The 25,169-nt window shown below is 37.8% G+C and overlaps 1 protein-coding gene across 2 annotated transcripts in view; it reads right to left on the minus strand.

The window, feature by feature from the left end:
- Positions 1-25,169, minus strand: part of AKAP6 (A-kinase anchoring protein 6) — a 499,176-nt gene that overhangs the window by 208,006 nt on the left and 266,001 nt on the right. Inside the window, exons 7-8 of one of the 2 annotated variants that reach the window (XM_060096326.1) lie at positions 21,322-21,418; positions 20,041-20,204 (exon numbers count right to left, since the gene is read on the minus strand). In XM_060096326.1, the coding sequence (XP_059952309.1) occupies positions 20,041-20,204; positions 21,322-21,418 (261 nt within the window). Of the gene's footprint in view, positions 1-20,040; positions 20,208-21,321; positions 21,419-25,169 lie in introns of both variants that reach the window. The other variant, XM_060096325.1, reaches the window with a different exon arrangement.

The following is a 25,169-nucleotide window of genomic DNA, read 5'->3' on the forward strand; positions in this document are numbered from 1 at the left end:
TAATAACAAACATTTATAGCTGTCAAGAGAGAAAAACACAGGTTTATGCACACCTTAATGGTGTGCATGGGTGAGCATGAGTATATTTAAAACATAATATATTACAAAAATGACAGCAGGCATGGCTCTTCTGGGTACTATGTTAAATCAATGAATAAATTACCAAAAGTGAGCTGTGGCTGTTTGGATGTGTAATTGAGCTTAACGTATGTAGTGTTATTTCAAAAGAAACTGTTCAAGGAGTTTCAAGCCCAATCCACTCTGCATCTATCCTAGGCAGTTTACAAATAGCAATAAATGAAACTGTTTCACAGTAGGAAGGAAGTTTACTTAAATGGAGGAAAAGTTAATTTTAATAAGCTTTGCAGGAATTGAAAACAAACTTATAAATAATTTGCTTATGTTCACCAAATTGGAAATTGAAATGTTAATATTTGAATTTAAATTTATTTTAATTATTCACTGTATGACTCACAAAATCACTAAAAATTACCTGTTCAACTTAAAACAAATACATATACAACCCTTCATAAATACGTTTATTATTCTACTTGTTTTAATTACACCATTTGAATGCCACCCTTTTTCAAAAAAATTATTAGGACTACAGAATATGAAATAAATTTTAAGCTTGTTTGTGCCGACAAGTTGATCGCAATTGGTAATAACTGCTGCAGATAAAGCCATTAATGTGAATTTTAGAATAAAAATAACTTCTTATAATTTTCTTTCTAATTATAAGGTTGTTTGTCTTACTTAGTACTCTACCACAGTTTTATGAAACAGAGAAAGAGGTATGTTTTCTTATTTTTCCCTGCCTATTTGTTCTGGCCTTACTCATCTCATATTTTCTGTAATATATAAAATGCTGTGACCCTTTTACATAGGAAAAGTGAACAAAATTCCCTAAGAATTAAGTCCTGAACCATTTGAATTACAGATCTTGCCAAGTAGCCAAAACGGCCACTCAATGGCTGTAATTTCTTTTTAGGAAAGACAATTTAAGCATTTTTAAATGTTAAGATGGGTTTAGGTAACAAGCATGCTGACTCCTTATTTTTCATTTCTTTTCTGTTAATGGGGTCCTTATATTATGGTAGATGCAGGATGCAGGAATGTCATGTGTTTTATGAAAAGGAGCCTATTTTTCTTGAACAGCGTATTTTCATCTGTCCCATTAGTCCTGTGCTTCGTCGTCATTTATGGCCACTAACACAAGTATCTTCCAATACTCTCTGCAATTGTATGGGGCCCTGGACTCATAAACCCAAAGGCTTGCTTTTCATTCACACTAGATGAAATAGCTTCCTACTAGCCCTGAAAAGAACTAAAATAGCTTGTACTTAAAGATCTTTTTATTCAAAATTACAAAACAATTATGTACATCAACTATACCTCAATTTCTTTTTTAGAAAAGCACAATACAATTAGGTAGGAGGCTGTCCCTCTGCACTTTCAGCACCACTTCTACTCATATTTCCAAAGTCAACTCACCTTGCCGCTCCACTCTCTTCTCCCAAAATTTTGCACAAACCGACCAATTTACTGACTCTGCCAAGCACTAATCTCCCAGGGTTTCCATGCTTCTACGAGCAGATGATGATTAACACAGTCGGGGCAGTCAGATGCAGACAGACAGTGAAGCCCACTTACTGCTCCATGCTTGTTAGCAGACCAAGATATGAAAATGATTAGGACAGGAAATACTGCTTTATGGGCTGGAGTTTAAAGACCAGGCCACATATGCTGAAACAGGTGAAGCTACTTGGAAATAACTTCCTGATCTAACCCTCTTTTGAGTCTTCTCTGTCTGCAACTGTGGTCATAGTTCTCTCATCTCCAGGGCTAACCCCGCTGAGGCATCACTGGTAGTTAAGCCGCAAGAGTCAAATACTTTGCAGAAAGGAATTTACTGAGGCTCCTAAGGGCAAAGCCATAAGAACCAGAGCCTCTCCCTGACTACACTCATTTAATGTAACACTTTTTCCTTTCCTGATTTAAACTGAGTCCCACAGAATTAATGGGCAAAGAGTCAGGGGATGTGGGAAGCGGAAAGGGATCAGCAGCTAAATTAGTGCTCAATGCCAGTTGGCATGTTTTTTGTTTTTTGGGTTTTTTTGTATGGTACGCGGGCCTCTCACTGTTGTGGCCTCTCCCGTTGCGGAGCACAGGCTCCGGACGCGCAGGCTCAGCGGCCATGGCTCACGGGCCCAGCCACTCCACGGCATGTGGGATCTTCCCGGACCGGGGCACAAACCCGTGTCCCCTGCATCGGCAGGCGGACTCTCAACCACTGCGCCACCAGGGAAGCCCTGGTTGGCATGTTTTAAATGTTACCCTATGAATACTAGACCTACCAAGAGTAAATAATGAATATAAGTCATAGAAGCAATTTACTCTAGAGCTCTAGATACATATTAATATAATCTTAACATCAAAGACACTTGACAAGATATCATACTAATTATTTCCAATAACAAACATAAAATCATAACTCAAGAGTTCAGATCCTGTATCACTAAATCTCAGGATTTAGTCACCTAAGGGTATTATGCTAGAGTTCAAAAGTATGAAGATGTCACACACTGAATCTGTGGGGTCTATAGGGCCGGTATTTCTGCACTGAAGAGAAATTCCAGGAACCACGGGATGGTGTGTGGAAGGCATGGCCTGTGCTAGGACTGATTTTTCTGGCACCTTAACGGCTCCAACCACCACTGCCTCTGGTACCACCCAGGGTCCCTATTGTGAAGCATCTGGCTCTGAGTATTGGTGCCTCAAAGTGGCTATTTTCAGGTATGACTTCCTGTTTTCCTTTTCACATCCATTCCTTCTGACTCCACTTGTGGATTTAGTCCTTGCTTACGACTGTCTTTGGTTTACTTGTTCACCTCCTCCCTGATTGAGGTGACTCTCCTCCATTCCATGTCCCACTCAAAGCTCCTCACTGTAACCCAGTGAGGCCCCAGCCCCACGCACCCACCATTGCAAGAGAACAGGGAGTCAGACTCCTACCCTGGCTGCAACTATAAGAGTCTAGAAGGGTACAAAATGTCTCTGGTCTTCTTAGCTAATACGTATGAATTAGTCAACCATCCAACTCTGACAGTACTTCCATATATCTCATCTGATCTCATCAACAAGCCTGTGAGGGAGGGAGGTAGCGTTATCACTCCTCCTTTGCAGATGATCACACAGGTGCAGAGAAGGGATTCTCTGAATTAATGATCCCTGGGGAAAGTACCTTCCATTTGTCTGTGGTTTATGGATATATGGACTTATATCAAGCCCTCAGATTTCTAATTCTGAAATATATCTATTTGTCTCCATTAGTATTTCTAGTCTCAATGTCAGTTCTTCCCCAGTTATGAAAATAATTGATAATATTAGTCTTGGGGAAAAAAACCTACTAAATTTATTTGGGCTTTTTCCTCCAAAGCATATTAATCACTATACTATCACTACTATATCATAGGACATATTCTTATTACAGTTTGTTTGAAATATCAATATAAACTTTACCAAATCAGCATACCTTTCCTTATCCCAAAACTATTAATAAAATTATGAAGCACTAAGTAACTAAAATGAAGTAATAGAAACTAAATAGTTGTACAGTGGTACATTCTCTCCTTTACCAGCTTTTGTAACTTTCATTAAACTTAATTGAATTCTCAGACATATTCTATTAAGGGATGATAATCTTATAGAACTTACAGGAAACAGAAAAGTAAATACAAAAAGATATACTTTATTGAAGTTACATATTTCATTGTCCTCCCTGGGAGCTCAATAACAATTATTTAAATGAAAATTAAAAATTATAGTGTTAGTACAGATGCCACACTTATTAATATATAACTGGTATGTCTAGGATGTCAGTGAGCTAACTAACTCATAAATAACCCTATTTAAAATGTCAAGAAAAAAAACATGTCAAGAAAAGGCAAATTTCCAAACACATAGTAGGTTGCTTTGTTTTTCCTTTTTCTTTTTACTATGAAATGAAAAGCTATAAAACATTTTGCATTAAAAAGATACTTCACTTTAGTTTTTATATAACTGGCCTAGATTCCATCATATCGATTAAATTTAATCAATTTAATCTACATAACCTCAGAGAATATAGATCAGTTTACAAAACTGGGACTAACAGACTAACAGAATAAGGGACTAACAGAAATAAATAATCTAAAGAATACCCACATAATTGAAGGACTTTGATTTCTGTTGTAAATGTTTTGTTCACTGACAAGCATTTTTGAAAGTAGACTTTAAAGGACATATGTTGAGCACTGCAGTGTACAGAACGATTAACAAGAAATAGTTCCCTACCTTCTGACAGCAAACAGCCTGAGGGACACCTTTAATAGAAAATTCAAAGACAGAATGTGATATGTGCTATAATTGAGGTACAAATGCTATAGGAACGTTGAGAAAATTGAGAGTCATTTGACTTAGATGGTATTGGGTGAGAGTGAAAAGGACTGAACAGTTAGAGATGGGCAAAGATATAAGGAGCAGAATGAGAAGAGCATAGAAAGAAGGACAAGTTGAGCAGTTCTGGAGGCTAGAAGTAGGCCCATGTTGCAAAGGAAGACAAGAGACTCAAAGGAACAACGCTCAAAGGAAGGAACTTTATAGGCAGGCAATGGAAAACCACTGAAGCATCCTGTGTAGGACAGTCACGGTGCAAATGGAAAAGAGGCACCAACAAGAAGGTCAAATTGGGAGGCTAGTTTCAGAACTTCGTCCTATGGAACCTGCGAGCTCTGCAGAGGTTGGGGACAGGGAGGGCTATAGAAGGTCCAGGTGGTAGCAAGCAGGGGACAAAGCCTCCAGGTTCTGAGTCAAGCAAGAAATTTCACTTTGGTTTGTTTTCTATATTGGGATTATGAATAACATTTATTTTGAAAAAAATTATTGGCTAATAATTTATCAATTAAAACCACTAATCAGGATCAAATGTTTTGTTTATAAATTAGGGAGCTGAGGCTCAGGGACTGTTTTATGTGATAACCAAGAAGTCATGAGTGAACACCAATGAGGATAATTTCAATAAAGTGACTGTGGCTAAAGTCATCATGTAGTCGTTGTTTGATGACTTTAATAACCATTGTTTGATGCTGCTGCTGATGATTGTATCATTAGTGTAACATCCCCAACCCACTTCCCTTTTAGGAGGAGAAGTGTGCCTATACTTCCTAATATCCAGTTTTCCCATTTACAGGAAGAGAGAGAACTATTGATTGCCTAGGAAAAGTACACACAACAGGAGTTTCCATTTCCAGGTATTCACTGAAAGAAGCTGTTGTAAGACAGTGACTGCTTAAAACGCAAGATTTCCAAAGAAATTCTATCTTCAAGCTCTTTTACTTGATTTCCTTTTGTGCGTTAGCCAAAGGAGAATAGTCATTAAGCTTTTTGTGTACAACTGAGACCAAAAGAAATCTGCAGATAACAACAGAAGATGATATTTGTCAAAGGTCTGAAGCAGGAATACAACTGAAAACTACTTCACAATTGGATAAAATACAAAAGTAATTACAAGGGAAGAAAAAACACTCAGAACATCAAGTTTACCTTTATCCAGTGATATCTTTGTTCACATCACTGTTCTCTTTGTTCTGTATTACACAGTTAATAATTCTTAGCCTTCAACCCCCCCCAAAAAAGGGGGGAAATTTTCAATTACTGATTTACAGTAACAGTTATAAAATTCTCAATTATTCGGAAATGAGATGATTTAATTTCATTCTAAAATGCAACATTATTATTAGCACTATTTAATGATAATTTGAAAAAATACATTTTGTTTTCTGTTGTCATGTTAATCTAATTTACTTGAAAGAAAAAACTCGTGACACAAGAACTTCATTAATGAGAACGGGCAGTGGGGTCCAGAAAGCTGCTATTTTTTTTTTTTTTTTTTTTTTGGTGGTACGTGGGCTTCTCACTGCTGTGGCCTCTCCCGTTGCGGAGCACAGGCTCCGGATGCGCAGGCTCAGCGGCCATGGCGCACGGACCCAGCCGCTCCGCGGCATGTGGGATCCTCCCGAACCAGGGCACGAACCCGTGTCCCCTGCATCGGCAGGCGGACTCTCAACCACTGCGCCACCAGGGAAGCCCAAGCTGCTATTTTATAAATATGTAATTCTCAGAAGAGTTTGCAAAGAGGAGAAACAGTGTGTGATCAGAAAAGTGGGTCAGTATAAAGCACTTGTTAAGTATACAACAGGCCAGGTTCTGGAACCTCTGAAGTCTTAAGTAATGGGAAAAATTCCAACACATTAAGCTGGTAGGCATTGTCCTACAAGAGTCAATTTCACTGATACTATTGAGCCTGCTCAGCATTAGAATGGCAAGTTTACATCATGTGGTTATTAGTTACTTTCAGATAGGAAATAAATAAAAGCTTTGGGGATGAGGGACTGAAAAGGAGAAAAAATCTGAGACAGAGTTTTTCAAAATTCTACATAATTCAAAAAGCATAGCCCTCAAATTATGGATGAATCTGAGAAGGTTCAGATAAGTACTGAAGGTCAAATATGCTGATGAAACTTTACTAATTTCTTTCTGGTTTCACAACTGGACCAAAAATTCCCATCAGAAAGTATTGGTTTTACCGGTTTTAGCCAGACGGAACTATCCAGTGAAATTCAATATTTCCCCCTATCTATCTAATGGCAGCCAGACAAGGCATCAAATGAATGACAGTAGGGAAATACATTTGACCAAGCTGTTTTGGAAAAACGCATGCATGTGTGTTCTATAGAGACTCTGTTCCAGAGAAGTGATCTGGGACATTTTACAAAGCAGACCTCTCCAACCTTAAATTTCCTACAAAGGTCTAGAAGAGTATAAAAGAATATAATAAACTACATTATGTTAGCTAAACCTCATTCATCATTTACTAGAAGGATGTGTATGTACACAGATTATAGTGTACCAAATATAATATGTCAAAGATTAGACTTTGTTAGAGATTCAAATATTAGTATGATTTAGTTCTGTCTTTTGAGTTTATGTCAATTTAGAAACCTTTACCTTCTCAGGTTCAATCTCACCTAATCTTGTTAGAGAGCTTTCGAGCAAAGACTATATATTTCATCAACCAGTGTGCTGGTCAGCTGCTAAGTCACATTAGATGCTTTTAATCTTTTTCAAAGCAACTCAGAATATATTTTTTCAGCAAGTCTGTTCAAATAGAAACCAAAAAAAAAAAAAAACCAAAAAAAACTAACAGCCTATTAAAACAATTAACTAAGTGATTCAAGGAAATACAAAAAAAAAAAAAAAAAGTAAATAAAATCACACTTTTTTCTTCTTTATCATATAAATTACTAGTTATTTGGGGAGAAATAGGTGAAACAGCTCTTTTAAAGACTGTTTTATTTACAGTAAAAAGCAAGAGGCAAAGGAAATGGGAGAGAACTGTAGAGAGGAAGATCAGATGGTAAGATAGGGTTGTGCCATTATTTACACAGCTAAGATAAAAAGATGAGAAGATAAAGTGGAGTGCTGTCTTTAACTTTAATAATAATATTATATCAACCAATTAAAAATTTTAAAATATATACTTTTAGCTCAAATAAAGTTTAAAGTGAGCAAAACAAAGAAGTTTAGGATGTAGTTGCTGCCCTGAGGACTTTTTAGTCACGGAGTATAATCACCTTAAAAGTTAACTTACAAAAGGTATAAATGAGAGCTCAAGACAAAAATGGAAATGAGTCACAAGGCTGTGTGTGATTAATCACCAAATGTATGGTACAAATAGTAAATACAATATAGTTTAGAAGGGATAGCAATCACCTAGGACTGGAAAGTTGCAGGAAATCTCTATTGAGAAGGTGGGATTTGTATCCCACTCTTGTTCTCCAGTCCCTCCTCACTCTCAACCCTCTCTCTATTCATATAATTGCCTCACTGACTAAGCACATTGACTTTGCCTTTGTTCTAAATCCTTTGGCTTCCTTCCCTCTTTACCATTGCTTACCATTCAATATTCTTTCTTTCTCTCCTATCTCATAAGACATACCCTCCCTTCCTGAAATTCACAGCTCCACCTGACTCACTTCCTCTCCAACATCTGAATCATTGTGCCAATTCATCTTCCTTCTCATCCTTCTTGCAACTATCTTCTTCAACCATCCGTTTTTAACTAGTCCTATTTTCTAACCTATAAACATGCTAAGGTCACCCCTACCCCATGAAAATTTCCTTTTAACTACACCCCTACTATCCACTGGTTAACAGCATTCTGGGAGGCAAGAGCTGGGAGTTTCACTATTGAGCATGTATATTCTCACTTAATCCCCAGTCCTTGCTCTCAGTTACCCTAGACATCCCTCAAGGTTCTATCATACTTCTCCTTCATTCTCACACAATAGGCTTTTCTTGTCAATATCAACTTCCAGGGCTACAGCTATTAAATCTATGTGGACTTCCCTATCAAATTACCAGTGACATTTTTCACAGAACATTAGAACAAAAAAAATCTTACAATATGTATGGAAACACAAAAGACCCGAAATAGCTAAAGCAATACTGAGAAAGAAAAACAGAGCTGGAGGAATCAGGCTCCCTGACTTCAGATTATATTACAAAGCTATAGTAATCAAGACAATATGCTACTGGCACAAAAACAGAAATATAGATCAATGGAACAGGATAGAAAGCCCAGAGATAAACCCACGCACCTATGGTCACCTAATCTATGACAAAGGTGGAAAGAATATACAATGGAGAAAAGACAGTCTCTTTAATAAGTGGTGCTGAGAAACCTGGACAGCTACATGTAAAAGAATGAAATTAGAACACTCCCTAATACCATACACAAAAATAAACAAAGTGGATTAAAGACCTAAATGTAAGGCTGGATACTATAAAACTCTTAGAGGAAAACATAGGCAGAACACTCTTTGACATAAATCACAGCAAGATCTTTTTTGATCCACCTCCTAGAGTAATGAAAATAAAAACAAAAATGAACAAATGGGATCTAATGAAACTTAAAAGCTTTTGCACAGCAAATGAAACCACAAACAAAACGAAAAGACAACCCTCAGAATGGGAAAATATTTGCAAATGAAGCAATTGACAAGGGATTAATCTCCAAAATATACAAACAGCTTATGCAGCTCAATATCAAAAAAACAAAAAACCCAATCAAAAAATGGGCAGAAGACCTAAATAGACATTTCTCCAAGGAAGACATAGGTGGCCAAAAAGCACATGAAAAGATGGTCAACATCACTAATTATTAGAGAAATACAAATCAAAACTACAGCGAGGTATGACCTCACACCAGTCAGAATGGCCATCATCAAAAAATCTACAAACAACAAATGCTGGAGAGGATGTGGAGAAAAGGGATCCCTCTTACACTGTTGGTGGAAATGGAAATTGGTACAGCCACTACGGAGAACACTATAGAGGTTCCTTAAAAAACTAAAAATAGAACTACCATATGACCCAGCAATCCCACTCCTGGGCATATAGCCAGAGAAAACCATAATTTGAAAAGATACATGCAACCCAGTGTTCATTGCAGCACTATTTACAATAGCCAGGACATGGAAGCAACCTAAATGTCCATCAATAGAGGAATGGATAAAGAAGATGTGGTACATATATACAATGGAATATTACTCAGTCATAAAAAAGAACGAAATAATGTCATTTGCAGCAATATGGATGGACCTAGAGATTGTCATACTGAGTGAAGTAAGTCAGACAAGGAAAGACAAAAAGTCAGACAAAGAAAGACATCTATATCACCTATAGATGGAATCTAAAAAACTGGTACAAGTGAACCTATTTACAAAACAGAAATAGAGTCACAGATATGGAAAACAAACTTAAGGGGGTAAAGGCAGGGGAGGGATAAATTGGGAAATTGGGATTGGCATATACACACTACTATATATAAAATAGATAACTAATAAGAACCTACTGTGCAGCACAGGGAACTCTACTCAATACTCTGTAATGACCTACATGGGAATAGAATCTAAAAAAGAGTGGATATATGTATATGTATAACTGACTCACTTTGCTGTACACCTGAAACTAACACAACATTGTAAATCAGCTATACTCCAATAAAATTTTTTTTAAAAATCTATGTGTACTGTCAAACCTGTAACCTCAGCATTAATCCCCGCTCCAAGCTTCGGGCTTACATTTTCAACTGAGTGTTGCACATAACTATACAGATAATTTTTTGGCTTCTCCCATCTCTAAATCATTGTTCTCAAACTTGCCTGCACTTTGGAATCACCTGCAGAGGTTACAAAAATATCTCTGTCCAGGTTATACATCCAGATATTCTTATTAATTAGACATCTGTCCTACCTCAGTTAATAGTAACACCATTCTCCTAACTGTTCATGCTCAATTCCTTTGAGTCATCATTAACTATTCCCTCAGACCTCCATTCCCTCGATGCCAAATCCTAATATTTCTTCTTCTATAATATCGCTTCTATTTTTTTCTTTCTATTATCACGGCCACTGCTTGACTTTAGCTGCCTTTAGTTATTATACTAGTTTCCTAATTCATTGTCAGTCCTTCCGCTCTCATCCTACTTTTGCCATCTGTTTTCTGTGGCTAAATCCAATCATTAAAACAGGGGTCCCCAACCCCTGGGCCACAGACCGGTACCAGTCCATGGACTGTTAGGAGCCGGGCCACACAGAAGCTTCATCTGTTGCTCCCCATCACTCTCATTACCACCTGAACCCTTGCTCACATTACTGCCTGAACCATCCCCCTCCTCCCCCTGTCTGTGGAAAAATTGTCTTCCATGAAACCGGTCCCTGGTGCCAAAATGTTGGGGACCACTGATTAAAAACGCTAAAGGCATACTAAGAAAACACAAACTCTTCAGCTGATATTCAGACCTCTCCAGTACATAGCTCAAAGCTTTTCAGGCTTTATTTTCCACTAGGTCCTCATCCCTTCCCATAAACACATGGACACTCTATGTTCAAAAGATCCAAACTATTCGCTGTTCACCATTCTCTAGATGTCCCTCATATTTTCCTTTTTCCATGCTTTTTACCATGTTATTTCCTCTACCTGGAATGCTCTCCCTTCAATATCTTCCTAGTAACAATTTGTCAGAATATTAGAGACCTCCACAAAAATCCATCTTTTCTTAGAGCAAAGAGCTTTCCCAGGCACCATCAGATTGAAATAATGTCCCTTCCAATTTCCCTATTTCTTACGTTCCAATCTCTTATTATAGTATTCATCACACAGTCTGCCTTAATTTAGAATTATATATGTGTGTGTCTTTCTCTACTGCTGGGCAGTGAGCATGGAGAGGAACAGTGTCCTGTCCAGAGCTATGACATCACAATGTAGTTACATATTCAATATCTATTGATTTTAAGGATGGATAAGAGCAGTGTAAGTAGAGGGAATGGGAAAAACCCTGAGCAAAAGCAAAGAGAAAAGAAAGGGAAAAGGCATTTGGAAGATGGTGAATTAACTAGAACATTAACGAAATTAAACAGTGACATGAATCTTGACTAAGCAGGTGGAGTCAAATGACAGGGTAAGGAATCTGGCCTTTACGCTGTCACATACGGATTTTAAAAAGACTTTGAATAAGCCTGAATACCTAATATGTGTTTGGAGCCTACGTTTTCTATCAGTAAAGTAAAAATGACAACAGAAGCTACAACTGCTATACTGTTGGGAAGAATGAATGAGACGATCCAGGTAAAAGGCTTGATACAAACCTAGACCATAGTAAGCCTGCTAACTATGCTAACCCCATTAATAGAATATGTTAAACACACACACACACAATGGTTAGACAATAATGTCTAAGATGTTAAAAATAAAGACAGTTTTTCTGGCGTTGAGTTCCAGAGCTAGAGAAAGGAAAGAATAAGATAGAAAGAGCAAGAGACATGAAAGCATTAATGTTCATCAAGCAACTTAGGCAGATGAGCTTCACTGGATACATACTTACTTCTTTTATCTTTCTCTTTCTGTTCCTTCTCTCTCTTTTCTTTCCCTCTCTCTTTTCCTTTGTCTTAGCCTCTTGCTTTAGGCTTCCTTTTTCCCTCTCCCCTTTCTCACACAGAAAGATCCATGGCCTTGCTTAGCCCTGCAGGGGGCAATGCTAAACCAGTGTTGGCCTCTGCAGGCCAGATAAGTACAAAGATGAGAAGTCACCACTCCCATCCAACGCAAAATGGCCTGGAAGCTGCAGTGAGATGGATCCCTGGACTCTGGCCCAGCAGGACCTCTAATCTAGTTAATGTTTCCTGAGAAACGTTAACCTTCATTTTGGCACACTGGGAGGTAAGACTGGTGATGTTCTGTGAGGCCTGGTGGCAAAGAGCACTACAGTACACTGAAAAAATATCTCTGTCTCTGTTAGCGTCAGAACCACATAAATGGCTATATTCCAAGTAATTTCCGAGGAGAAGGAAAAACCAGAATGTGGACATCTCAATGCTTTTTGACCTCACCGGATGGGAGAGATACTCTGGGTGTGAGAACAGTTAAACAAACTTTTGGAGTATTCAGGGTGTCGAGTGCAGGTGTGTGTACATTTGAAAACTGCTGTTTTATAAGAAGTCCTAGGTGACTCAATAAACACAAGAGCCAGAGCAACGTAATCCCTTTAGCAGGCTCTCCCAGCTCAGACGTTCCCCTGCCAGAAACAACACATTCCGGGGAAAAAGTGTAAATCACACACTGAGGCAATTGTTCCACACTTTCAAATAATTTACTTATTAATTTTAAAGTGGTTTTTAGAAGCAATTCTGTATCTTGCCTTCTGTTTTGTGCTTAAATACTTATAGATTTAAAAAAAAATGTTGACCTCCACTATAGACCAAAAAGTACCCCTAATGTGTTTAACTATATTTTATCTTCAAAATAGATCAGGCTGAGTTACAAAATGTGAGTTCTGCCAATAAAAGAGTGTTGCTTTCTGTAGAATGTAACTTTGTATCTAATACCATGCATCTCTGCAACTCTAGTTGTTATGGATTCAGAGATTAGGCACTATTTGACTAAATAGGGAAAAAAAAATAGGCTACCTGCTCTTGCCAATGACATTTCCCTGTGTTGATTAGAGACACCAAAGAATTTCACTCCCAGAATCATCCAGCAATGGAAACACAGTACGAAAAATCAAGATAAGCCATGGTTTTATACATCATATAGACCATAATAGGGCTGACCATTAGCTGTCCTTTGACCTAATATATGTTATATCATCTCAATCATTTTTTCAGTCACCTAGTTACAGTGGCAGACTACTAAAAAAATTCCTCATCTTGGGCCCACCCACACATCTGATAATATGCAAATTTAAGTGCCTCAAGGAGATTAGAAGAACTATCTTTTATTCGATTCCATCACAAATTTAGTAACCACAACTGATCTTCAAAAAAATAACTCACTTTTGTTTCTGTCTTTCACAAATACTTTTGAAGAAAAATTGCCTTTCTATTAAAAAAAGGACTACTGAAGAATCCACAGTAGAAGAAAGAGCTCTCCTTAGGTACTGCATTTCAGTACTGTTTATATAGTTCAGCAGGAAAGGAACTGGATACTGGCTTTTAGGAAGAATTCTGCAAGGAAGAGGTGGAATTGGTAATGCATTTACTACTCATTTGCTTGCATCAAGAACTCCATTCCATTTCAATCTGCCAACATTCTAATTAAGATAATCTAAATCTTAGGTGATCTATTATTCTAGATCTAAGATAGCCCAATCTACATTAGACAAGATGTTACACTGTGTGCTTACACTGAGATGATAAGCCCACTGAGCAGAAAAGCGTGTCTTCCCTCATGTCTGACCCGACACTGGGCAGAGCTCTCTGTCAGCACTCAATAAATAATGGCCAGGCCTTTGCCTGTTGTCTTTGTTTCTACTACTTTAGGCCCAGTTTAACCTTATGATATCATTTCTGGTTCCTTTGACAACATATACCTGTGCTCCTTTTTTTTTTTTGCATGAGGAAAAGAGAAAAGTATCTTAAGTAATTCTTTATATATGTCAGTGCCAAGTGTATGTGGGACTAACCATATATAAATGCAATTCCCATTCAATATCTTAAAGCTGTTTCTGAAGATCCTATATTAAACAACATGCAACTACAAAAGCATTTGAGCCAGAAAAGAAAAGAATGCAGAGACAATGCTTTGTCTCACCAATGCTTTGGAAGAATCAGGATCAAATTCCGTTCCAGGATAATAATATCCAGCTGCACTATTACCCAAGAGATACTATATAACACAGAGAAAATTATCATATAAAGTCCTCCCTAAATCAGCCTCTTTCTCCCCCTTCAGTTAAAGAAAGTTACCCATAACTCATTAGCATAAATACTAGGTTAAGACTTGGGTGTCTGGCAAACAAACAGAAAATATGTGTTAGTATTAGACTTGCCCACTCTTGACATTCAGTGAAAGGCTAGGTGGTCAGTGACATACTCAAGTTAGAGTACCCACAAACGTCCCTTCTCAGCCAATATCTGAAACTGTCATTCGTAGGCCTGAGCAAACATATTTAAGAAATGTCCTTAAGCTTGTTCTTTTTTTTTTTTTTTTACATCTTTATTGGAGTATAATTGCTTTACAATGGTGTGTTAGTTTCTGTTTTATAACAAAGTGCATCAGTTGTTCTTGTGCTATTGTTGAATAGATAACATTGGTGACCTTCACAGTCTGATATCCATTTCCAAAGGGATGATGACTTCAATCTAAGAACCTCAGAGAAGCCAGATAAAATAAGCACAACCCTAGAGTTCAAAGCAGCTAAACCCTCTATCTCCTTTCACTCAGGAAGTGAAGATCTTGGTTGGAACCCAGGCTAGGTCACCCTTCTAGTAGCTATAAAGTTCTCTGAATTTACAATCAAGTCTTCAAATATTCTTTATTTTGGAAATGTATAGATTTCCTTAAAGAGGACAAAAGAACCATTGTTGTGTGCTTTCTATGATGCAAAGTTTGAGATGTCATGTGGGGAAATCCTGGCCTTGATTCTAAGACATCTGTAATGATGGCAAGCTCTATAGGTAAAAAGTAAAAACAGAGGATAAGAACATTTTAAAGGAGGCAATGTGCAAAATTTAAGAATGCTTTTTTCCTTTCAGGATTTTTGTTTTTTGCATTGAGAGGTCAAAAAAAGAATGCACCCTTTGTTAGGAGTTAGATATTCACTGTGTTTTGAAATCTGTCCAGCTATACACCATTCAGAAGTTTAACATACTGAAAAAGCCTAGTTTAAGGTGATAAACTTTCACCAATCTATCTTAAAATAAAATATATAATTACAAGCATACTTTCAATCCTTGGATATGCATACCGAAGCTCTATTTCTAGAATTGGTGAATTTTGTTTTCTATTTCCATGTATAAAAGATCTCACAATCCTGGGAAAACACTTTTTTTTAAAATGAAATACAACAAATAAGGCATGCTGCCGAGTCCTAGGGGAGAAGTTTCCCAGAGTCTTTGAATTCCCTCCTATCCTCCTTCTTTATAAGATTTCTAAGACCAAGTCCTTTTCTGCAGTCTCTCAAACAAGGTAAAAAAGAAAAATACCCCCTAGATATATTCCTTAGATTTTCTATTATGCTTCTCAAGTTCCCAGTAGCTTCTGAAGTAAACCTAAGATGAATTCTGGAGTTATTTTTTTATTATGTTTTAATTTTAGTTCCTCGTTTAGGACTAAGATGAAATAGATGATCATAACTGCTGTGCTAGGAGATGCATTTCATGGCACAATTTGTACATGACCTGCACAAGGTCACGTCACAGAAAAAGGGTCGACATGATAGATAAAAAGTTGAATCCAGCTTTCAGTCTTGGTGAACTCCAGGGTTTACACTTGCTCTATTTGGTGCAATATGGAAAGAAAAAATTCTGTTTAAACAGGACAGATTAGATACATTCTGTTTAGGGACCTCACTCGGCTTGGATAGTGTCAGTTAGAGACATACAAGGAATTAGAGACATACGAGGAATTACTGCTCACATCACTGATCATTAAGGGTCATTTTTTGTCACATCGTGAGCCTTGGGTAGATTGCAGCAAACTGGCCTAATCATGGTCCAGAAGATCCCAGATCTGTTCTCTGTGCCCATCAACTTCACCCAGGCAGAAATCCTTCCCTCCACCCTCCATTTAGAACATCAACTCCTCTGCAAGTCTCTCCTTGATACTCCCACTTGGGGGTAGTTATTTCCTTCTCCTTGTACTCATAGAACTTTGCACCTACCTCTACTAGAGTATTTGTCAGATTCTATTAGAATTATTTGTCTGTTGTCTCCACCACTAGAGTATGAAGTCTTGCATGTTTACCCTCATCTCAGACTTACTATGTGCCAGGCACTCCTTATTCTGCATCACAGTTCCTTGAGGTGGATGTTAGCATTGCCTCCGTCATACAAATGAGGGAGCTGAGGCACAGAGAAGTTAAGTCATTGCTAGGTAAGTGTCAGGAGTTGAGCTCAGACAGTCTGACATTCATAGTCTGAGCCCCTCCTGTTATTCCTCGTGCTTGCCCAAGGGACTAAGGAAGGCAGTTCATAAACATTAAGCAAATAGAAGGAATGACCATTCTGATTTCTCCTCAGTTTCCTAAGCTTAAATTTAGAAATATATTTTCTTTGTCTTAAGTTGATTTTACCTTCACCCTTGACTATGGATGAGTTCATCTGTCCTAAGAAAATTCAACCCAAACTGGGGAAGAGAGAACTAGCTGGGAGGCGAAGGCCTGGGGTGTGGCCAGCTCTGTCACATCCAAGCCTTAGACTCTCACACCTCCCTCAGGTTCTACATCTGTAGACGCCCACAGAAGCCTCTCCTCGAGGCTGCTTTTAGATGCACCACACTGTGCACATAGTGTGACATGAAATGCTTTGGAACAGTAATACTATTAACCAGAAAAACTACTTATGCTATTCTTTGTAGACAGATGTGACTCAAGAAAGACATTTTCACTTTGGAGATGATTCAAACAGAGAGGGTTTTTGTTGCTGTTGTTGTTTTGTTTTGTTTAGAACCGAGACACCCAAATCATTAAGAATCAGATGTATCTATTTTTCCTCCTAATATCTAAATTCACATCTCAAGTCCCTTCAGATCAATGGCATATATTCTACCTTTTAAATCACTTTGTAATTCTTGCATTTTATATATATTCTTTATTTTTCTGGTTAAAATAATTCTTACTCATTGTAGAGACTTAGAAAATTCAAAGATATCTTAAAATATATAATTGCATCTTATAGGTCTCTTCCAATGTTTAAAAATTCTCTTCTAAAACATTATTTTTAATGGTTATGTAACCTTTCATTACGATAAGATGTAGCATAATTTAATTAAACAGGCCCTGTTTTAAACATTTTGGTTGATACCAATTGCTTGGTATTATAAGTAACAACAAGACAGACATTCTTTCACATTGTGTGAGGATCCCCATTATGTGAGGATCGTATAGCACTGTAGGAAAAGGGCCTTCTTAGAGCCTATGACGGTGGTTTTCTGGGAGCCTGTGGAATGCAGATTCTGGGGCCCTTCCCAGGAGACTCTGATTCATTTGAGGCGGAGCCTGGGGAAGGTGGTCCTCTTTTTGAGAAATGTTGACATTGTCTCTCATTTAATAATACTTTCTCCCCATTTGGCTCAGTTATCCTCTTTACTTCATCTCAGTATCTCCCGACAAAATGAGCTCATTTAAAAGTGTCCAGTTCAAACTGGCCCTGGTGAATAGAGCCACTCGTTTTCAACACAGGCCTTCTATTAATGCAGGTGACTGCACCATCTCTGCAGCTCCACTTTGGTGCCTCCCCACCCTCACCCAGGCTCACTGCACTCACCCACCCACGCTCCACACCAAAGACAAGGACAAGTTTTTAGGCTGCAGATCAATGATGTCATTTCCCTGCTCACTCCCAAACCTTCCCCTTTGTGCCCACAGCCACTCAGGCTCCCTTGCACACTCCCCACCTCCCCTCTAGCTGCACAGCCTGCTCACAGAATGCCACTTCCTCAAAGAAGCACTCCCTGATGCCCTGATCTAAATCGCTTCTCCCAGCCCAACCTCTGGTTGCTTCCTTTTCTTTTCTTTCACAGCCCATCATGGTTTATAAAAGCATGGTTGTTAGATTTAAGTCTGTTACCCCACTTCACCACAAGCTCCGTGAGACAGGTACTGAGGCTGACTGTTCACCACCATGCCCCACCTTGAGCAGTGCCAGTAACAGGCAGTGCTCTAGGTGGTGTTGAAAATGGCCTCGGGGGCCAAAGGGCTCAGATTCAAATCCTAGCTCTGCTACCTACTACCTGTGTGACCGTAAGCCAGTTACTTAACTTCTCTGTGCCTTCATTTTTTCCACTGGAAATTAGAATAGCACTGCCTTATTTATAAGGTTTAAATAGACTGTTGTGAGAATTAAATGAGAGAATACACAGAAGTACTGTAGAACCGTGTCTGGCATGTGGAATGCATCCAATACAGGATAGCTTTTAAAAAGTAAGCACTCAGTTCATTTTTGTTAAATAAATAAAACACAACAAAGTTTTTAGTTGTGTCCTTTCTCATCATCACTGCCCGCTACCCCAGCCAAAGTATTAGCCCAATCAACTTCTTCCTGCAGTCTGCTCCTTGAAAGGGCTCCACTTCTGCCCTGAGAAGTCTGCTGAAGACACTCTCCATTCCCTATGATTAGTTCCAGCTTTGATCCTTTCATCACGTCACTTCCTAAAATATGTGTGCATGTGCCAAGCCACCTCTCTTCCTTCCTTCAAGTATTTCCTGAAATGTGACCTCCTCCATGGAACCTTCTTTAAAGGGAACTGAGCTCATCATTCCACCCTCTGTTTCCAACAAATAAGTTCAAGGTTGTTGTTCGAGATTCCAAAGCTATAAACCACCTAAGTTTTTCACTGGCTGCATGGCCTCACCACTGCAGGGCAGATTGGGTTTCTCCTTGCCTGCACTTGAGAATGTGAGGCTCAGAGGGCAGAGAGTTTGTTTAACTTGCTCTGTATCCATTTAGCCCAATGCCAATCCACATGGGGACTGAATAAATGTGACTTGATGATGATTTAATTACTTTGTCCATGCCAGGAATAGAAGCCATGAACTCTTAAATCTGTTTCCCCCCATGTTACAGTATGTTTCCATGCTTAGTCTATTATGAGACTGGTTTTCTGCATCAACTTTCACAAAAGAACAAATACAAAAGAAAAGAGAGATTGCAAGAAAATATCAAATTAATAAAATTATCTTCTACTTCATGAGTCCATTATCTTCCACCTCATGAGTCCAAAGATACCTTTAGAACAGTGGTGCACTGTATCAGAAGGTACCTCATTTAAAATTTAACTGCATATGCTTTACGGATTATTTTGTAAAACTAAAGTAGATAACCAAAACATGTCAATATTCATTCTTAAAGTACATGCATTCGGTGCATGCACCATTATGGAGAACTTACACTCAGAGCAAAAAGATTTGTAGCAAAGCATATGACCTTCTTCCCACTACAATGACCATCCCCTAATTAGGCAATGCATCTGATAGTCATTAACAGGAATGAGATAATGAATCACTTTCTCTCTTCTTTGTTAATTTGCTGTAACCAAGCGGCTAATGGATGTCAGAGCTGAGTGATTGCACTGATTATAGTGATTTATAGTTGCAACAAAACAATTTAAAACCATTCTGATTATTCATGTTAAAGATGCTTTATGTTTTGTTTACTAAATGTTTTATGTCCCCCTTTCTCCTACCGCTAAAGTACTTTCCCCCTCCTACTCTGCCACTTTTCACAAAAAGACCCCTTCCTGGAAAACTTGAAAGTTGTAGGCTTTTTTATTGTTTTAAACTTAACCATTTCATTTTGTTTATACATACCTATAGAGAGAGAGATATATAAAGTTTACACAGTAAAAACGAAAAGCCTTAGGGGTAGAAAGAAAACTTCAGTGGTGCCTAGTTCAAAAGAAGACAGAAATAAGAGGAAATAAGACAAACTTCAAGCCACTTACCTTGGGGCTTCCCGTCCCTTCCTCACCCTCCACAGACACATCAGTAGCCAGAATCGCAGCTTTGATGGTATCCAGAGCCCTGAGAATCCAGCTGTGTTGCCGTTTGATTTGCCTCTGCAGCTCCTTCCATTGACTTGCTATCATCCGCAGCATGTCCTTAAGTCCTTCTCCAAAAGGAGGAGAAAGCACAAGTTACGAACTCAACTGCATTTTTACCCATTATTGTTTTTCATTTAGCAAATTAGATGGATATTTCTAACAATAAACATAATTTTAAGCAACCATTACCATCACCTGCCACTCAAAACAGAGGTTGGGGATTTTTGACTTGACAGAAGGCATAAGTACACAAAAATGGGATAACCACATAGATGCACGGTTTGGAATCGACTTAGATTTAATATATTGACTAAAAAAATGTATATGGAACAAAAAATCACGATACATAAAAATTATTAACACTATAGCTTCACATTCCAAATAAAAGGCCCTGTGTGTATCTGTGTGGAGACTTTATAATGATCAGAAAATGTATGGAAATAGGTAAAGTTAATTCAGCCCGAACTATAGTAAATGGGCCAGATTTAAGACAGCAGTCTTTAGTATTAGCACATCAGATTAATGCTGCTCTTTTCTTATTTAGCTGTGGTAAGCTCAAAACAAGTGCCAAACTGTAATTCATCCTGTCTTATGGTCTTTTACTACCAGGATAAGTATAACCAAATGACAAAACTATTTTTTATTTATAATCTGTTCCTCATAAATACATTAATACTGGAGTAAGAATTGGTCTAAGGCCAAAACTCTGCTAATGCAATGACCAGCAAAGAACATGCAAAACGTTCATGTGTGTGAACGGGCAGGGAAATAAGCAGGTATCTCTAGACTGCCTGCCTTATATCTGTAATGATATCTATAAGTACCTGAATGCATATGCATTATAACTATATGCACAATTCTCATTCATTATCTTAATGTTATTTCCAGAGCACCTCCATCAAAAAGCATGTCAGTGAAGTTTTCAGGAATGTGATTTCAATTGAAACTCAGGCGAACAGCAAGCCCCAAATGAACAGACCATTTGGAGGCAGTATTTCATCTTACAAGTATCACAGCATTGTATGCAGTATATGAAACATTTATAAATCTTGAAGGTCAATCTGATAATGTAAATATTAATAATACATAAGGAAGTGAATATATGCAGTAATTTACAGCAATGCTTCTTCATTCTTAATAGTCTGGAGACATAAAGACTTGCAATATTTCAGGAGGATTTACCTGCTTTGTGAGATGCAATAAGCTCGAGAAGTTGGAGTCCTTCCTCCTCCACAGCTTCCTTGAGAGCACAATGACTGTCTACATTCAACTTAAAACTCTGCAAGGAAAAATACGAGCATCAAAGCCTGGCAAGGCAGTTAAAACATCCGTACAAAATTACTTGCGACTTTTTATCAAGAGCCACACAGTCCAATTTACCCAATAGACAAACTAATTTGCAATACTAAAAGCTATTGATATTTGCGATCTGGGCTCAGAATGTTTCCATTAGATTAGCAGAGTGCATCTGTTTGGAAACAGCTGACAAATCTAGAAATTCATTAGGTTTTTATGAAAAGTCACATCCCGTAGGCTATATCAAGAGTAGCAGTGTTCTATTGAATTCCTACCAGCACATATGAGCTCATTTTGTCACTTTTTAGAAATGTTACTGATAGCACTATTTATGAAACCATAAAAAGATTGGCAACATAAATTATATTAGCCTTATATGCACATATGTAAATCCATTAATATAGTGGGGTTTGATTCAGCTGTTTCTTAGATATCACACAAACCACAGGATATTGAGGTGGATTCAGGTGCTGTAGTGAGGAGTCCAATGTTTTTCAAATGTTTGAATTTTAAGTTTATTCCTTACAATATGACATTGAGTTATAAATGAATACATCAAGTACATGAGGGGCATTTTTCACTCATGATAGTCATCCAAAAGACAAAGACTGTTATGGATGAATTCCAGCTCAGAGCCATTTCTTTCAGGAAGCCTTCCCTAATGCCTTACACAGAATTAATTACTCCCCTCTCTCGGCTTCCTCTGCTCCTTATACCTGCTTCTATTGTAGAATTTATCATACTGAATTCTGCTTTATTCCTACACTTGCCTACCAAACTATAAGCAAGAAAGAACTACAATCGAAAGAATTGCCAGTTTCACATTTATTTCCAACTCATGTCACATACAAGGTGTTCAATAAATGTTTGCGGGAATAGTGGATATCTGCTGAACTGGATCAATAGGACTCTCTCAAGGGGAAGGTTTCCATTTAAATATTTCAAGAAACACAGATGGTTTTCCAAAGATTTTTCCGTCTCTGGAATGTTATAAGGTGTTCCAAACACAGGAGGTCCAATGGAGAGTAATCATAGTGACCAATCTGTTGAATCAATGGTTAGTCTTCAGGGTGAAAATCCATTCCTTGGCTTGACTAATTTGAAAAAGTATGGATTTTGAAAGACTGTGTGCCACATTTCGGTTTCTCCATAATAGGGCTCCAAAGTATACAATATACTTTGCTCTCGCTAAACACTCACTGAGCAATGGCTGCATGTGCTATACACTGAACTTAGTAATAAGAATATTTGACAGAAATTCAAGCTGATAGTCTCAGCTGGAATGTAATTTGGATGAAAGAGGTTAAACAACCATAAATTATGAAATTAGATATTAATTTTTCCATTCTTTCACTCATTCATTCATTCAGAAACCATGTATTATGCCTATTCTGTACACTGGACAGGGTAATAGCAATTTAAGGGGTATAAGGCATGGCCCCTGAACATCAAAGGGCATCCTCAATCACCTTGGATGTTCATTGGTGAGTCTTTTTCTTAGTGGAAAAAAGGGGTCTTTTAAAGCTCAAAAGAAAAAGCACAACAGTCAAAATAAGCTGAAAATGAAGGAGATAGGGACAGGCAGATCAGAACTTGAAGTATAAAGATAAGAATTTTGACTAAAAAAAATTACTCCAAAATGATGAATCATTTTATCTTACTAGAAGCATAAGAAACAGTAAAGTTTCAGCATAATATGGCAGAAAGAGACTTACTGGTTTCCCCAAGGGTTGTTCACTATTTCTTGTATTGCCCTCTTTCAGCTACAGGTATTTGGTTAAATAAAATAAAGTATGGCAATGTATCAGAAGCCTGATGCTTTTGGTCAATTCAAACGATATAATAGCTATTAAAAATTAAATAATTATTATTTATAGCCAAAACACGACTGTTATTTACTTTTTGCCACTGCAGTGGAAATCATCAACTCTGAAGCAATGCCATGCTGATTGAGGTACATGTTTGTGTTTCAGGGAGAAGGGACATGGAAAAGAAAAATACTTGAGATCAACCCGAGAATGCCAACATTTAGGAAGAAATCTATTCTAGAGATTTCCTCATAACTGTAAAATTAGCCTAGTGTTCTCTTTGATTCTCTGTTTACTTACAACAGACTAGTGCTGAATGGTTGGTAATCATGAGCTTCCGAAGATGTGCATCAGGCCTATGTCTCAGCAAAAGAGAACCTTAGGACCTGTGGGTAGGTTGGACAATTTTACATAATTGAAGCCAATCGCATAGAATAGATGCAGCTGGATCTGGTTCTGCCTCAGGATGATGTGGAAGCATTTGATTAGGACATTGGAAAAGATGAAGTATTCATTATTACAAAAAAGATAAGCTTTATGCTATAGGAAAGAACCATTTAATATAACTATTACCCAAATGGTACAATATTGCTTAATTTTCAGGTGCATCCATTAACCATTAATAATATCAAGTAAGGAATTCACAATGGGCCTCTTGAGAAGGCAGGCAAGCAGGCACATTAACAGAATTGTCAATGAAATTTCTGGCTGCTAAAGGATTCTATAATAAACTCTCCCCATTCTGCCCCCACTTCTTCCCTAGGGAAGGAAGCTTAGGCGAAAGAGTTTTTTCTTTTCTTTTCTTTTTTTTTTTTTTTTTTTGAACTTGATACCTGGACACATTTCCATTCTTGTGCTACTAACATGTTTCCTCAGCAATGTCTTATGGCATATAGTCCCTCTGCAACATCCATAGCAGTCCCTGAAAATGCAGGGCATTCTCTGGAGATTTAATTTATGGCAACAACATGGCCATAGACAGGTACCACAGATCTACATCATTGATGATTATGTGAAATTCCATAAATATGAGTAATCTTGGACCTGTGAGACACCCCATCTTTTTTTAGTGTCTTTACAGCTGCATGAAACTGAACATCTAGATGAGAATAACTAAGGAAATGAAAAATACAGTGGCTGAGACAAAGGACTAGATTATCAAAAAGATGATACTTCACAGGTTGACCAATGGGTATTCCTAGCCTCACCAGCATCTATAGATATGGGTGCATTACTCCTTGTCAGGTAAGCACACTGATTGTACTTTAATCATGATCACACCTTACTAAGTAGATAAAAAACTACATCTTATCCTATTCCATTCAAGATCCCAGTTTGATGGAAGTATGGAGATCATGTGGATATGAAATGAAACCAAGGAAATGTACACCTTGATGCACAAAACTATGACAAACATGAAGATAGTTACTCATGAGGGATCATAAGAATTGATATGAATCTCCTGGTACAGGAAATAGTGGGAAAGACCATAATCACATTCAGAGGCTTAAAGATCCAAAATGTCTAGGTTTTAGCAGAATCACATCATGAACATAGACTTTCTGCCATCCCCATGGAATACTGTTAGTGTCTGCCAGGTCCATGGAGGTCCATGAATTTTATAATGTTTGTGAACAGAGAGGCCAAAAAGAGTTACTGCATCTTTCCCAACATAATTTATGCTTTTAAAAAAAGCATAAATTAATACAACAGATATTTATTGAGCAGTCTCTGCCAGGCCTATAGATACAAAAATTAACAATACCCAATTCCAGCACACACCGCTTATAGTCTGTTGGGTAAAAGAGATCAAAAGCAAGTAGCCTTATATGACCCAGCACAGAATAAATATGTAATTGGGGTTTGATGTATAACAGAGAGTGGCAGGGCCTTAAACTGAACAGTGATATGCATGCCCAATGAGAT

The sequence above is a fragment of the Mesoplodon densirostris genome, chromosome 4, assembly GCF_025265405.1.
Source record: "Mesoplodon densirostris isolate mMesDen1 chromosome 4, mMesDen1 primary haplotype, whole genome shotgun sequence".
Classification (NCBI taxonomy): Eukaryota; Metazoa; Chordata; class Mammalia; order Artiodactyla; family Ziphiidae; genus Mesoplodon; species Mesoplodon densirostris.